Source organism: Accipiter gentilis, chromosome 34 (genome assembly GCF_929443795.1).
Source record: "Accipiter gentilis chromosome 34, bAccGen1.1, whole genome shotgun sequence".
Lineage (NCBI taxonomy): Eukaryota > Metazoa > Chordata > Aves > Accipitriformes > Accipitridae > Astur > Astur gentilis.
The window spans coordinates 8,163,142-8,178,313 of NC_064913.1; the positions used below are offsets into that span (position 1 = coordinate 8,163,142).

The following is a 15,172-nucleotide window of genomic DNA, read 5'->3' on the forward strand; positions in this document are numbered from 1 at the left end:
GCAGATGAAGAATTTCAAAACAAGACATTATAATCCTCTATACCATACCACAAAAGTGAAACAAAGCCCTGAATATATATATATTTATATATATATTTTCCATAAATTAACCATTAACCATTGGGATAGGCATTGTTTCATGACAAAATTTGGACTGTTTCCGCCAGGATGAGTTTAACAAATAGCATTCAATACATTATCTTAATAAAACTCTCTCTTCCAGAAGGTAAAGCAGAAAACATAACAAATTAGTTGGTATATTGGAAACTGCAGTTCAGAACAGTTGGGAATTGCAAGAAAGCAAAACCATGGGAAGCGTAAATGCAAATACGTTTTCATGACATGTTAGCAAAGGACGATAAACAAGAAACTGCAAGACTACAGGGAGCCCTGGTTAAGCTTATTTGTCTAGTAACAATAAAACCTGTTGGTCCTTTGTCTCTTAAAAACTATATAGTGCCGTAAAGCTGTGCAAAGTAACTTTTAAATGTTAACACACTAGAAATTGTAGTATCTTGCTTACAGATGAAGAACTATGGAAGGCCTAATATTGAAGATAGTGGAGAAGTTTGTCCCATTCTCTTGATCTTCCTTGGAAACCTTTGTGCACATACAGAAGGATTAGCTAGTAAAATCCTTTCATCTTACTTATGCTGCCAGATATTTTTTTCTGTAACTACCAGAAACAGAAACATAAATAGAAAAATGAGTGGTTTTATATTTTGGAAATCCTGCTTCCTAGCTACACTTAATTGTTTTGTTAGTTAAACAACTCTTTTAAAAAAATTCTTTGAAACACTACTGAGCCAGTAAGAGTCTTAATGTATCTGTGAATAGGATGGTAACCACAGTCACGCTCACTTGAAGCTTTTCTCTGTATCCAGACAGAATTAAATCATTATGAGGGAAGTTGTAGCTGACCTAATTATAAACATATAATGTATTTGTTGTGATTTATACTTTTTTACTACTCAGTATAATGTTTTCACTGCACCAGCTGTCCATTTGTATTGCCTTTTTTTTTCAGTTGGAAGCTGAATAGAAAGGGAGAAAATCCTTTATGAAAAAAGTTAAAAATAATATAGCTGTACCAAATGGTATATGCCGCTACTATTGCAGTATTACAAAAATGACACAAAATGGCAGTCCAATTCCTCTACAAAACTTAAGAGCAATTTACTGAAGGTCTTACAAAATGTTCTAAATAATAAAAAATAAGCAGGAAATAACATATGACTTCCGGGACTAAGTTAAGAAATAAGAACTTTGTTCTGACAAAATATTAAAAAGCAGTAGTAGTATTGGGTTCCTAGAAGAAGTGGAAACGTGATCTGACATACTTTATAGAAAATATAGTCTTGTTCAGCTGATGTTAAAGTATGAGACTTTACATTTATTTAAATTTAAAATGTTTTACCAATATAGACCTTAGGCTTTGTTTTCTCCTTTGCTAGGCAGCATTGAGTGAAAAATTCTGGGAAAATTTTTCTGTTCTGGCTGGCATCTGGATGTATTTGCACTTGTTTCCCAAAGTGTTAATGTCTTCCACGGGATTCCAAGTATGTAATAAACCGAAGACAGCTTCTCCATATAGTATATTCTCTTCAAAACGTATAACATGTCTGCCTGCTAGAGGAGTGTGAGAAATGAGCTGCTGAAGGGTTAGTCATGAGACATCTATGTGGTCACAGAAGAGTTAGTAAATCCATTGAAGGATTGCTTGAAGTATGTGAATATTTAAAAGGATTCTCCCACCTATGTTTTAAGAACCATGGATTTCCTCTTTTTTTCAAAAGAGATGAAAAAATTGTAATGGAAAAAGTTAGTGAAAATTTGGAAAGTTCCTATTAAAATCCTTTTCTAGGAGAGGAGATATTGGCTACCAGAAAAATGTTCTTTACTATCAAAAACCAATGGTAAGGACAGGATTAGTTTGTTTAAATATATGCATTTAAACAACTCTTGCATGAAAATACGAATGTTACTAAACTCAGTCAGAGGGAAATAATAGGCATTTGTTCCTTGGCTAATGGGTGGAATTGTTCTTTTCTGCTTTATTCAGCATTAGATGTTTCTGTGTAATCTACACTTTGTCTTACCCTGCTGTGTGTGACTGGGTGATTTTGATGAGAATGTTTTCTGACTTCTGCCAGATGTATTCGATTTATGGGGACAGTGAACAATTACAGCAAGTTATCTTCCAGCTACCTTAATCAGTATTTTATCTGTGTGCATTTCCAAAGAACCATCCTGTTCTACAAAGCTGAACTAAGATACAAATTTTCGTGTTCATGATGTTGCTTTAACTCTATCATGTTTTCTATGTTTTCATCCTCTGTAAGTGATTAACATTAAAATTATAGTTTGGTTTATAGATTTTGTTCTAGAATATAACAGAATTACCCTTTTTTCCCCCAGTTATTTTTTTCGTGCAATATTTGCAGCAATTCTTTTTATTAAATGCATGATTTAGTCTCTTTAAGAGGTCAGCTTAGAGGTAAAGTCATAGCTATTTAATTAATAGGTTCTAGGATTATAGAATAGCTTCAGTTCAGCTCATCAAATGATTATCTAGAATTCCCGATTTTGTTCCTTTTCATGGAAGGAATTCTGTCTGATTGGCTCCTCTATCCTGAATTATTAGAACGTGATTGCTTCATGCGCTATTGAACACTTCAGCTGTTTGCTGTGAAATCTCCCATAGAACACCCATACTTAAAATGTTGCTTGAACGTTGGAGATTCATACAGTTTAGAACAGCTGCTGTGTGGTCAGATAGAAGCACAATATGGTAATTAGTGAGCTATATAATACCAAGTATATCTGAAAATAGTTGCAGGTATTAAAAGAATTTCCAGGTTTTTAAAATGTAGCTGATAAATATATGAACTTTATAGCAATATGTTCATCCTACATTTTTTTTTTTTTTAATCAGAGTGCTTGAGTGTGGATTGGATATGGAAAAATAAATAGAACTCAAAGCAGTATTGTAGATATGTGGCCAACTTTGGATATACACAAAATATTTTCAGTTAGAGCATTAGTTTCCCTCTCTTTTCCTCCTACTTTACAGTTCCAATAATTTAAATGAAGATGGTGCTTTGCCTGATTATCTTTTTCAAAGGTGTCATAAATTCTTCAGAATTATTCATGAGTAAAGTGCACTAATATTGAGATTGCAGCTCAGCAGGCAGCAACTTTAACTTGCATGGATGATTAGTTTGCCTAGAGGACAGGGTGTAAATTAGAAGGGATTACTTGAAAAGATCAATTATTTCATCTTTCTAACTCAGTTTGCAAATTTTTATTTTGAAATATTTAAACATATATATTAGAAAGACTTACTAGTGTGAATCGTACAATAGGAACCATGGTAGTCATTGTTTCCTTTGCAAATAATATATTAAATAAGTTCTTATTACCATCCCAGCAGTAGAAATACTCAGTTTTATTCCATGTACTCAATAATTAGACTTGAAGTTAATTAAAGTCTCATAGCTTGTCATGAGGCACTTAAAAATTCTTAGTACATTCCTAGTGCTGAAACCAGTTGCAGTCTGTTTTGTCAAATTTCATCTTTATATCTAAAGGAATTTTCTTTCTCCTTCTGCTAATTATCCAGAATTAAAATCCTGTTCTTAAATCGTGGTCCTCAAACCAGTATTCATGCCCTAAGAGCCTCTGACATTTCTCAGGGTTAAAAGGAGAGCAAGCTGTGAGGTTGCCTGCAGAAGATTACCTGCTTGCTGTTACTCTCGAGAGATCAGCAAAAGCTGGGGACTACTGCTAGAAAACCGAGGGCTTTCGCTGTGCAGAGGGTGGTATCCTTTATAGTTTCCTATTTCCCTTTTTCTTTGCTTAACTTTCATGAAATGAGTTCTGCTTACATGTGTGTATCTCAAACTGTTGGTAAATTTGAAGAGTCGTATTTCTGCTGTCCTTTTTTTAACCCCATTACATGATTTATCTTTAAATACGCCCGAGTCATCTTTCTATGCTAAAAAGCCAGGATCCTAGCCAATTTGGTTGTTTTTTTAAAAGAAAGTAGTAATTCTTATTCAGCATTCCAAAAAATCAGCTGACAAACGTGCTAATGAAAATTCAAACAATGTAGTTTGTCCACATTTAAAACTAGGTATTATGAACATCTATAAAGTAATGCCCGTACTTTAGTTTTCCCATATTTGCATTAGTGTTAAACATGAAGAATTGTGTTGTTATTCAAAATATAAATGATACCGAAACAAACTGAGCACAGATTGTGATGCAAATGCTTCTCAATGTTTTGAAGAAACAGCAAGAGCCTTTGCAGCTGCTCTTTTCTGGAAAACAAACATTCTGCCTCGCAGCAAAGTGTGGGCCTTCAGAACTGAAATAAACAAATACACATCGTTCTGTGTGATGTTTAAAAGATGTTTATGATGGAGGAAGAACCCAATGAGAAGTGATACTGAAGTCCTGCTACATTGAACGACTGCCCGGCTTAGATCTTGTGACTCATGGCATGGCACGGGCTGCCATGAGTACTTGCAAACTCTTGTGTTGGCCCTTGGAACTTTTTTTCAGTGGATTTTCATAAAAGACACTCACTTAAAAGAGTTTTGGAAAATGTGAAATGAGCAGAAATTCAGCATAAACCAAAAACATCTGTTACGGGGAAAATAGTTTTTTTATAACACTAGCAATGGTTTTTGGTACTGGGCTAGTAGAGTTAAGTGTTTCTGCTACCATTTACTACTGTTCATCCTGCTCAATACATTGTGCATTCTGTAAGTAAGAGAAAGATAGCCCATGAAAGCTGTGCCTATGGTTGTTTTTTTCTCCATTTTGCAGAATGCCCAGAGGAAGTGTGGGGATTTCCCATGTGTCAGTACTTGAAGGATGAGGGCTGGTGCTGTGGTCGCAATGCTAGAATGTCAGCATGCTTGGTATGATTCCCCTTCTCTTCTTTTTCCTACAGAGAGCTTTATCCAGATGTTATAGGATTCATTGTTTTTGGCTTCTAATCCTAGAGCCATGACTTTAATCCAAGACTCTACAGAATAACATCATTAATGTTGTAAGCATGATGAATTGTATCTTAAAAAAATAGTATTGACCTTCCAGCTTTATATATTTTATACTTGCTGAAGGCATGAAAAAATTAGTATTGACAGAAATGTATTTTAAGAGTGGACAGAAAGGCCAAACCTTTGTTGAAACCTAAACAAGGTAACCCCTCAGGGTAATAGTTACTGGCCAAGGACTTAGGCGGGAACAAGGTAATTGTAGAAGGATTGCAATCAGTAACTCCCCCAACGCCTTCATGATTCATAATATTGAATGTTCTGACTGTTTAAAACCTAAACAAACCTGTCTATTCCAAAAACTAGAAAAGCTGTAAAATCCATGTGGCTTAAGAGACTGGAAACATCTTTTTAACATTGCACCAAGAGACAAAGTGCTTTTAAAGACCTAACCTCATAAAGACAGGATGGTGAACTGTTGTCTAATTTGAAAAAAACAGATATGTACTGAAAATTTCAACCACTGTTTCAGTTGGAAGACTGCTATTCCTTTCCTGTATTAGTTTTTAATTTCTGATGTCAAGATGAACTGCATCAGGTTCTGGCTAGCTTCTGCTGCTAGCTCTGTACCTCCATTATGGAGAACAGTGTAGACTAAAGATTCAGTATAGGCTAACGTATCAAGGTTGTGTAAACTTGAACTAACATGATAATTAAATGCTATCAGGAGAAGGTATAGAAGGACAGCTGTTTAGTACTCAAAAGGTTTAAACGTGTTACCCTTGGCAAGGTGCAAGACAAAAATTGTTCCTTTTAGAGATGGTGCTGTAAAACTTACCACAAAAAGTGCTTTCTAAAAGGGATTTGCCTTTTCTCTTTTTCTTGTCAGTGTCATACAATACCAATTCTTCCTCAGCTGACACATTAGCTGTTTCCTTTCCCATTCCATTTCTTTTGGAAAGGAAGAGTTTGGGCTGTTTTTCAACAGTGGTAGGAAGATAAATTTTGTAAGCAAATGACGCCCAAGAGACAGTACTGATCATGCCATATATATCTATTTTAGATTTCACAGAAATCACAGAAATTTGGCAGTTTTTGTTCAAACATTCACGAAAGGCAGAGTTTTCCTGTGTCACTAGATACTTCTACTGTTATTATGTTTGTAATTCCCTCTATACATTTTTCATTACTAGGATTTTCCTTGCTTTCTCGGATGTACAAGGGAGACAGCGCAGTGCAGCTTCCTAGGGGGAGTGGCTGGCTAGGGGAAACTGAATTTACTGAGCAATGACACTCAGCATTATTACTGACGTTCATTAGTAGATGTCATTCAAATTGGTCAAAGTGCCAAGGACCAAAGGTTCTGGATGAGAGTTTCAGTTTCAGACCCTTACAGTACATGTTAGAACCCACATCCATCTTCTAAGCAGCAGCAGATCTATGCTGGTATGAGAGCTATAGCTTAGACAGCAAAAGTCAAACCTGAAAGTTGGGCAAAGCCATGAAACAGAGGAACTGCAACTGCTTGAACTGTGTTTGAAGAACAGTCTGAAATACAAGATCAGTTCTAAAACTTAAGAGAAGGAGAAGTCGGTGATTCAGAGACAAGCAGTCCTGTTGACTATAGTGGAGTCTGGGGACTAAAGGTGACGATGACCCATAAGTGGTGAGACATTTTTGGTTTGCTATCTAATTTGTTGTTGTGTCAGATAATTTATTGAATTTTTATCTTCATTTCTACTACTATCTTTAACACTAGGTTGAAATTTTTATAGGCACAGTATCTTTTCAACTGCGGAACAATATTCCACGCTTCTAATTAATTGTCTTTGTCACTGTGGTCATAAAAATCAAGTACTCTCACACCTACATCAGGATTTATGGTATGAAGAATCTAGTGAAAGATAGTGCACAACATTTTAAACTGCAGTTCCTCTGAAGTTTTTATTTTATTTAACTTTACATGTGGAAGTTCAGTTTATCTGAATACTAGGGACTAAAAGTATTTAAAGACATTGTACATTGAACATTTACTTTACAATAGTTGAATATGCAAAGTGAATTATTTGTATTTCGGTAGGAACAGACTCAAGAAAAATACATTTCTTTTTAGCACTTTCACAAAAAGTAATCCTCTGAAATTCTTTTACAACACTAAGAAAAACAAACAAATTTTGCATGTATCTATTTCCATACAGTTGGTTACCATTGCTTCTCCTGTAAATAAACCAAAATAACAGGAGTGAGCTGATTATGAGTCCCTAAAGGTATTAACACTTTAAAGTGTGCGAGCTCATTTTATGTCACACCATTAATCTTTTAAAATATCATCTTCTCTGACTTTTATACAATGTGTTTATAAAATGTTCTGATAAAGAATAAACATATCAGCAATTTAATTCCTTCCCTCTTAAAGGCTTTGGAGCGAGTTGCAGTTGGCCAAATGGTAAGTAATATTGTTTATTTTAGCCATTCTAAGATAAAATGTGTTTTTCCAACTTGAATGCTCTTAATCCATGACCTTTTATTGAACTTCTGCATTTCTGGGATCTAAAATACTAGCACACACTATATCAAATCCTGATAGATAGCATGTGTCATCATGAAATCACATTTTTATTACTGTGATTGTACTTAGTGAATCTGTTTTCTTTTGACAATTAAGAGTTTGGAAAAAAAAGCACAGCTTAAAATCTAAGGCATTAAGCTACCCTTCCTAACTTCTTTCACTATCTTTCAGCTAATACATAAATTCAGTATGAATGTCCTTCTGATAATCCCTGGTTTGGATCACTCTATCCCAGTGTTTTATCAACTGATGTAAAAATAGAAATTGTTATGACAAAAGCTTGAACCTGATAGAAACATCATCATTCTAATTTTTAATCCCTGTATACTTTTTTTCCCTGTGAATACTTTGAATTATTGTTGTGCAAGTTACCCTTTTGGGGATGGTGGACACCAATTGTGCAAATACTGGCTGAGAGACCTCTTCTGCCCATATGTAAGCCCACTGACCCCAGCAGTCTTGTACTGTAAATGCGTTTTGCCATGAATTTTTAATTGGCAAGCATTAACTATTTTTATGCAAACAGATCTTTCATATACAAAGATACAACGTTTTCAGTGTATTCTGGTTTTATGAGCATGGTTCAGACTACAGTATATGAAGATTCAGCTAGGGAATTACTCCTTTTGTCTTTAAAACAGCTTAGGTAAATTGCTGTATTTATTTTGTGTAGTAGGATTTGGGTTGTGATCAGTATGTTTTTCCTCTGTTCTTTTTCCCTCTGCCAACCTTTGAACTTTTATTTCAGAGTTTGGGTTTCTTTTTTTTCTTGCATTTATGGTTATGTTAGAATCTGACCCAAAAGCGTAATTTTAACTGGATGCAAGAACATTAGTAAATTGTCCTCTTAAACCTGTTATGACTGATTGTAAAGAATACAAGCCAATAAGTAGTTAAGGAAGCCGGTACTGTTTTTGTTACTCTGATCTTAATTTCAATGCCCTAAATCCTTGCTGTTGTAAAATTTTTTGCAGCTGCCTACAGAATCATTGTTTTATCGAGCTGTTCTTCAGGTTATTATAGAAGAAATTTATGGTGTCACCAAAAGGTAGGAAGCTCTGAATTCATAGGATATGAACCAAAGATCTGATTCTCTTCCACCTCTATTCTGTAGAGAAAGTGTTTCTTAGAAAGCAGAAGGGTGTAAGAATCAATCTCATCAGGCTGTGTATACATATTAAAATGCAGGATAGATCTGTTCATCCTCAATCCACATCACAAATGTATTGCCCTTCCTTTACCCGTAGCTGAATGAGGTCCTCTTTGGTACTGGATATGCGGGTAAAACATACCTTCACCAGAGAGCTGACAGCAAAGTCTAAGAAGTCAACACAATCCTGGGCTACCCCAGGTAGGTCCTAGCAGAGGTCCTAGCAGCTTTAATACTGCAGAAAACAAAAAGACATTTCCATTTATCCTGAGAAAAACTGCTGAAAGCTCAATGGCCATCAGTGCTGTAAAGAGCTACTTACTGCCTATATGCCTGCACTGGCAAGTCCTGTGCCCTTGTAGGATGAGATTTGGAGAGCTGGTGCTGAGGACCTGACATCTGCACTCTTTTTCTGGAGTTGTAGTTGGATTAGATTTTATCTAATTCTGTGGGATGTATGCCCATTAGCACTTGGAGCGCATCCAGAAGCACGCCTTCCAGTTTAATTTAGTTTGAAAATAACCCTTTTTTTGAGCTCTGATCCTATTCCACAGTGTGAACCAAGGCATGAGAGGTAGGGAAAACCAGAAAATTCACTTCAGAAGTATACTCTTGATCTAAAGTAAGTGCTAATGCAGATACCCCCAAATCTTTTGCTAAATGTAGAGCCAGACAGCTTACTGTTCAGAAGGTCAAACTCCTGAAAGAAGAAATTCTGGTTTATTTTAAAATTACGTAAAATATCACACATAAAATCATGGCTACTAAATTGTCAAGAAGAGAAAAAGTGTGAGATAGATGATAATGTGTTTCATCTGTTAAAGGAAGTATCATTTGGAGGAAGTAATTAAGATTATACTTTTGAAATAAAAGGAATGGCTACCTTGGAAAGACTCCCCCCGCCTCAAGTGTTATTGCTGAGCATGATGTTATACGGCATGGAGTATCCCCGTGGTCCATTCAGGTCAGCTGTCCTGGCCGTGTCCCCCCGCACTTCTTGTGCACCCCCAGCCTGCTCCCTGGGGGCAGAGGGGGAAACAGAGAAGGCCTTGATGCTGTGTTATCCCTGTATGGCAACAGCTGAAACGTTGGTGTGTTACCGGCACCGCTGCGGTCACAAATCCAAGGCGCAGCACTGCGTGGGTTGCTGTGACGTTAGCTCCATCCCAGCCAGACCCAGGCAATCTCTTTCCCCCAGTAGCTTGTGATTAGGAGGAGAGACACCCGTCTTCCAAAGAATGGCATAACAGCATCATCATTAACTGATTTCCAGACTGCATCAGCCCAAGTGTTTAAGAGCATCTGAGTATTAAATACGACAACAGAAATTCTTTCTTTAAAAATAAATGCCACTGTTGATTCTCGGTGAGTGGGGGTCCCTGCCAGCGAAACAGTGTTAAAACTGCCACTGAATGAAGTCTTTCTGATGACCTCAGCAGACGTTAATCCTGATCCTTAATTAAGGAGAAAGGTGGTTTACTCGGAATGAAGAGGGGAAAAAGTTTTAAACGAAGATATTTCCATTTTGTGTTTAACGGGGAAGAAAGTGTATTTCCTCTTAAGTAACTGAATACTCACAAACAGCTACTGTAGCTGAAAATGTAACTCCTACACTGCACAGCTGGAAGAGGAATTATGTTAGTCAAGAAAGCGAATTCAGACTAACAAAAACTTTGCATGTTGTTTCTCCAAGATATTTTAAGCACAGAGAAGACAACAAATGTGAGTGGCCTGTTAGGATTCAGTCTTCCTGTATGATTTTTTAAGTTTTCATGCATGATTTTAACATGTTTTCTGAAACAACCTACATTTTTGGCTGGCTTCAAAAGCAGGCCATTGAGTTGTAAACAGGAGAAAATTCTGGCATCATTTAGTGAAATAAAAATTGAGAGGATAAGAACACAAGGTAACAAGCAAAAGTGAAATTTCACTCCAACTTGGCATTTGCTCAGTTCGGTGTTTGAAGGTAAATAAATTACAGCGGAGTAACAGTAAATTATAGAAGTATAGAAGGAAATATCTGTCATCAGAAATAAGAATTTTGTCATTCACTTAGGGAAATAAAAATATTAGGGGAGAAATTAAAAGAAACCTTCAACTAACTCTCAAATTTTTAGGTAAAATAATAACCGTGCTATAACTATAGTACAGTTGTACAGTTGCTGCATCTAGAAATTTCTTCAAGTATTAACTAGCTTGTTCTGTTTTAAATAGAAGGGGGAAAAAGGAAAATTGTTACTAACTTGACAGTAGTAGCTGTCCAACTGATATATTTCTCCTGAATTAAAAATTAAATTAAAAATGTGTAATTTTCTGTTGTTGGGTGTATAAAAGCCTGCATCTCAATGCTGTATTTGCAGTGATCGACATGTTGGGAAAATTTTCTCCAAATCATCCTCCTTCATAGATTATGTCAGAAAGTCTCTGAAAAAGCTGGAACTGGATGATTCAAAGGTGAGTCACTAAATAGAGACTGCATTAAATTCTTATATCTATGTTAAGTTCTTGAAGTCAGCACCACAATGCAATGTTTAAACCACTGATTTGATTCAGTTTGTATATTGCTGTATAAATACAAAGCATTCTCTTTTTAATTAAAATTAATAGAGCCAATCCATACTTATTTTTATGTATTCATAAAAAGACAATATCAAAGTTGGGTTTTTTCTTGTTTTTTGGAAATAGACTTCCATGTATAAATTCTTTCAAAGATTTTGTTTTAAAATTACTTTGTTCTAATGACTTTATATAAAACCAATCCTTTTTTATACATGGTGCTCATGATTTTTTTAAGCCTTTCCAGTATTTCTGAAGTTAATCCTACAAATCTCCTTTGAGGCAAAAAAATGTAATACATAGTCTATTTTATACGTGCTGTCATTTAGAGGTAAATGTACTTTTCATATGCCGAGTGAAGCAGGCATGAAGAACTTCTTGCCTGTGCTAATACTATACACCCTGATAAAAGTAACTCTTGCACCCTTTTAAATCCAGCTGAAATACTGTCCTATACAAACATGTTACTTTTTCGTCTGTACTTAAGTTTATACTGAAAGTGATCCAAAAAAACATGAATAATGAATCACATAGTAAACACTTTGACCCCTTTTTATTTTCATTTTTTCTGCAGCAATATTATCTTGATCCCTTTGGACACCTTTTGAAACTGAAAAATGTAACATTATAGCATGATAGGCAATTCCAGCCATGCAGTATGTTTCTCTTGCAGTTTAGTTCCCAAAGTATTTCCAATTTATTTTAGCCTTTAGACAGTCTCCTTAAGAGGCCTTTGAAGATCTTTGAAGGCCCAATACTTTTTTTTCTTTAAATTAATAAATGTTAGGGATAAATATTAAGATTTTTAAACCACTTTCGTAGATAAAGAAGAAAATACAAAATTGAGATTTAAACTTCTAAAATCTTCCAGAGATTTTTATATGTTCTTGAATGTCTTGTCTTAGTACTACAACTGCTAAATTGGTCAACAGATGGCAACATAGCATTAGGCATGGGATATGACTGTGTGAAGATCACAGCCACTCTGTGAGAACAAGTTGTGCAATGGAGACACTGGGGAGTAGTAGACTGATTATTAAAAAATGTAGTACAAATCAAAGAAAAAAGTAGGAGTGGTAAGTATGTAAGATATTTAAGGTAAATGTTACAGTTGCAGTAGTCTTTGGTAAAGCAATGCTTAAAATCCATAGGCAAAATGTCAAATCGCTTAAAATTTGCCAGGCACATCAAACCATGAACTAGGAGAAAAATGCAGAACCAAATAAACGAGTTAATGCGAATGACATCAAAGTCATGCTTAAAGCATTAAAAAAAAAGACATATGCCTGAAGTTCACTGTTTTAAAAGGATTATTTTTCATTCTGTTTGCAAATTGAGTTACCAGTTTGCTTTTCTGTATAAACAGGCACTAACAGGATGCATTTGCCCCAGGTGAAAGTGACTACTAAAATGGTGTCTTCCGCAGTTTGTGTACAGTCACCCAAAAGCAATAGTGAATTGTTTGTGCAATAATCAGATTTCTAAACCATTAAATAAATTCTGCTGGTAGAGAGTTGTACTTTCTTTTCTTTAAAACCAGTAAGCATAGAAACTTTGTGTCAATATGTCTGATTTTAGACACACCGCCTTTTGCTAGAAAGGGTCTGGACAAATGCAAGTTGCCCTGAGAGAAAGATGTCTGTCAACACTACTTCAGGCTGCACATGTTTGTGTGGTTGCTAAAGACCTGATTCAAGTAAATGCTCATTTTTGTTTATATTTCTCCTCATTTTTATGTACAGCTGGCTGCATACTTAAGACTGAATTTTATGCTGATCTAAACAATATTATTTTTTATTTCCCAGCTATGTTGAAATCTGCAGCAGCAGAAACCCATGCTATTTTGATACTACTGAGAGGAAAGTTGTTACTGCTCCCTCAACAGTGGTTCTGACACTGCAGTTTTCGTGGTGGAGTCAGCACTCTAGCTACACAATATTGGAGAATGTGTTAAATTCCTCTCTTCAGAAGAAAAATACTTACATAGCTAAAAATGTGATGAAGCCTAAACATTTGCTCTCAAAGACAACAAAAATCAAAGAGAAATTTATGCAGAATTTGTTTTCTAGCTCTGTTTTTAAAAGTGAACAAAAGAGCAGCTGTACTGCATAGACCGAATGTCTACTCTGTCTCCGGCAGTGGCCAAAAACTGATGTCTTGGGAAGAATATAAGGCGAGAGTAAGCATATATGAAGGATACTTCCAGAATAATCCAAAATGTGCCTGTCATTTGCCAAGAAAAAGAGGCAGTCATTGTCTTCATGCATACATTTATTTAGGTACTGTTAAAAAAACAGCTAAAACTGAGTGATGCTGTGTAATATAAATAGAGAACTGTGAGAAAAATTGTTTGCATGTGAGTCTGCTTTATGTGTGCAAAAATATGTTTTAAAAAAACAAGTCGTCAGAAAACAGCGAGTCTCAGGTCTTCTGCTGTGCTTGTCAGAAAATCGAAGAGACTTTAATCTCTTCGTGATAATAGGTGTACTGAAAAGTAGAGGGGCAGTGGCACTAAGTTTTTAGGAGTCACCGCCAGGATTTGGTAGCTTGACACATATGGGAAAGTCATGGATGGCTTTGATCACTGCGGATGAATCTGGACTGTGGGACATAAACATCCTTCCAGACGCGTGGTTCGTGAGGAGCTGCTGCCTTCGCACACACCAGCGTCTGCGTTCCCGGTCAAGGGGCAGCCCTGGTGCAGCGCGGTCGGTCGTTTTCGAGCGTGGACAACTGTGAAGGCAGGGTAGAGGGAGCGAGGGCGTAAGACACCTAACCTGCCTTGATACTCGTTTATGTAAGTGTATGCCTTTTGCTAAATATAGAACTGATGAAGGCCCGATTTATCAGGGATAAATATCCAAACAGCATGCTCATTTTTGCTGTTGTTTTTCGGTAAAGATAACTTCTTTAATCCTGCCAATTCTTCGTGTGAACAAGCCCCTCTGCCTCTTTCATTTGTGAAATAGATGTGAAGATCTTCACTTTTTTGAATAAGAACCAGACCCTTTATGAAAAGATTGACAATCAGAAGCGAGTTAGTGAGACAAAATAGTAAAATAGTTTTTCTACCAAAAAAATAGCATTTATCAATCACCTAGGGCCATTCATTGTTACAAGTTACCGTTCAGGGACTGAAGTTTCCTATTACCTTAGCAAAAATAATTTCCTCCATTGTGTTTCTTTTCAAGGTGGAAGAGCCTGTCAAGTCCAGATTAAACAGTGAGATGCAAATGAACTATATTTTTCTGCCTTTTGGTGCAGGATCATTCCTTTCACACATCTCTCCATCTCAGTAGTAAAACGGAGACATACACCATGACTGCTGAATGTCTGACAAAATATTCTCATTTTGTGAGGGCAGAGAGAGGTCTTTTGTAGTGTGAGCTTGATGCTTCACAGGTATGGCTATATTGCGTCTAGCTTCAGAACGAACGGAATTGCTTTGTGGGCTATGGAGCCCTGCACAGGGCCTTAGTAATTGTTCTGGATACACACCAAGGCAATTTTTTATTCCTGGTTGTTTTCTTTGTCATAGCTACACTCCATGTTGCATAGGCAGAGCGCTCGGTGTCACATACATGTGGCAGAAGTTCTTTCTATCAGAAGATTTCTTTTCCCTTTATTCACTGTTTTACCTAATTTAACATGGATGTGGGACTCTCACGTAAGAGAATGAAGCATTCATCCCTGTTCTTTCTCCTAGAGGAGCTGGCCGCTCTTACACATGTTAGCCTTGCTTCTTTCAAACAGCAAGAGCAATCGCTCCTTCCTCTCCAGCAGAACATGTTTCAGCTCTGTTTGTAGCTGCCTTGCAGATGGATTTAAAACCGAGCCTCTTCATTAATACATTTGATTGCTGCTGAAGGCAGTAAGTGCTACAAATGGCAC

The 15,172-nt window shown here is 36.3% G+C and overlaps 2 protein-coding genes across 3 annotated transcripts in view; one reads left to right on the top strand and one right to left on the bottom strand.

Moving 5' to 3' along the window:
* The window catches only part of PPFIA2 (PTPRF interacting protein alpha 2), a 594,728-nt gene extending 590,189 nt beyond the window's left edge, over nucleotides 1-4,539 (bottom strand). The window contains exon 1 of the mRNA XM_049791955.1: nucleotides 4,536-4,539. The gene's annotated coding sequence lies outside the window, so the exon portion shown is untranslated. The remainder of the gene's footprint in view (nucleotides 1-4,535) is intronic.
* The window catches only part of METTL25 (methyltransferase like 25), a 64,069-nt gene that overhangs the window by 36,659 nt on the left and 12,238 nt on the right, over nucleotides 1-15,172 (top strand). The window contains exons 6-10 of one of the 2 annotated variants that reach the window (XM_049791959.1): nucleotides 4,834-4,928; nucleotides 7,423-7,452; nucleotides 8,550-8,623; nucleotides 11,086-11,179; nucleotides 13,087-13,130. In XM_049791959.1, coding sequence (XP_049647916.1) covers nucleotides 4,834-4,928; nucleotides 7,423-7,452; nucleotides 8,550-8,623; nucleotides 11,086-11,179; nucleotides 13,087-13,095 — 302 coding nt within the window. In that variant the 3' untranslated portion in view covers nucleotides 13,096-13,130. Of the gene's footprint in view, nucleotides 1-4,833; nucleotides 4,929-7,422; nucleotides 7,453-8,549; nucleotides 8,624-11,085; nucleotides 11,180-13,086; nucleotides 13,131-15,172 lie in introns of those variants that run through there. The other variant, XM_049791958.1, reaches the window with a different exon arrangement.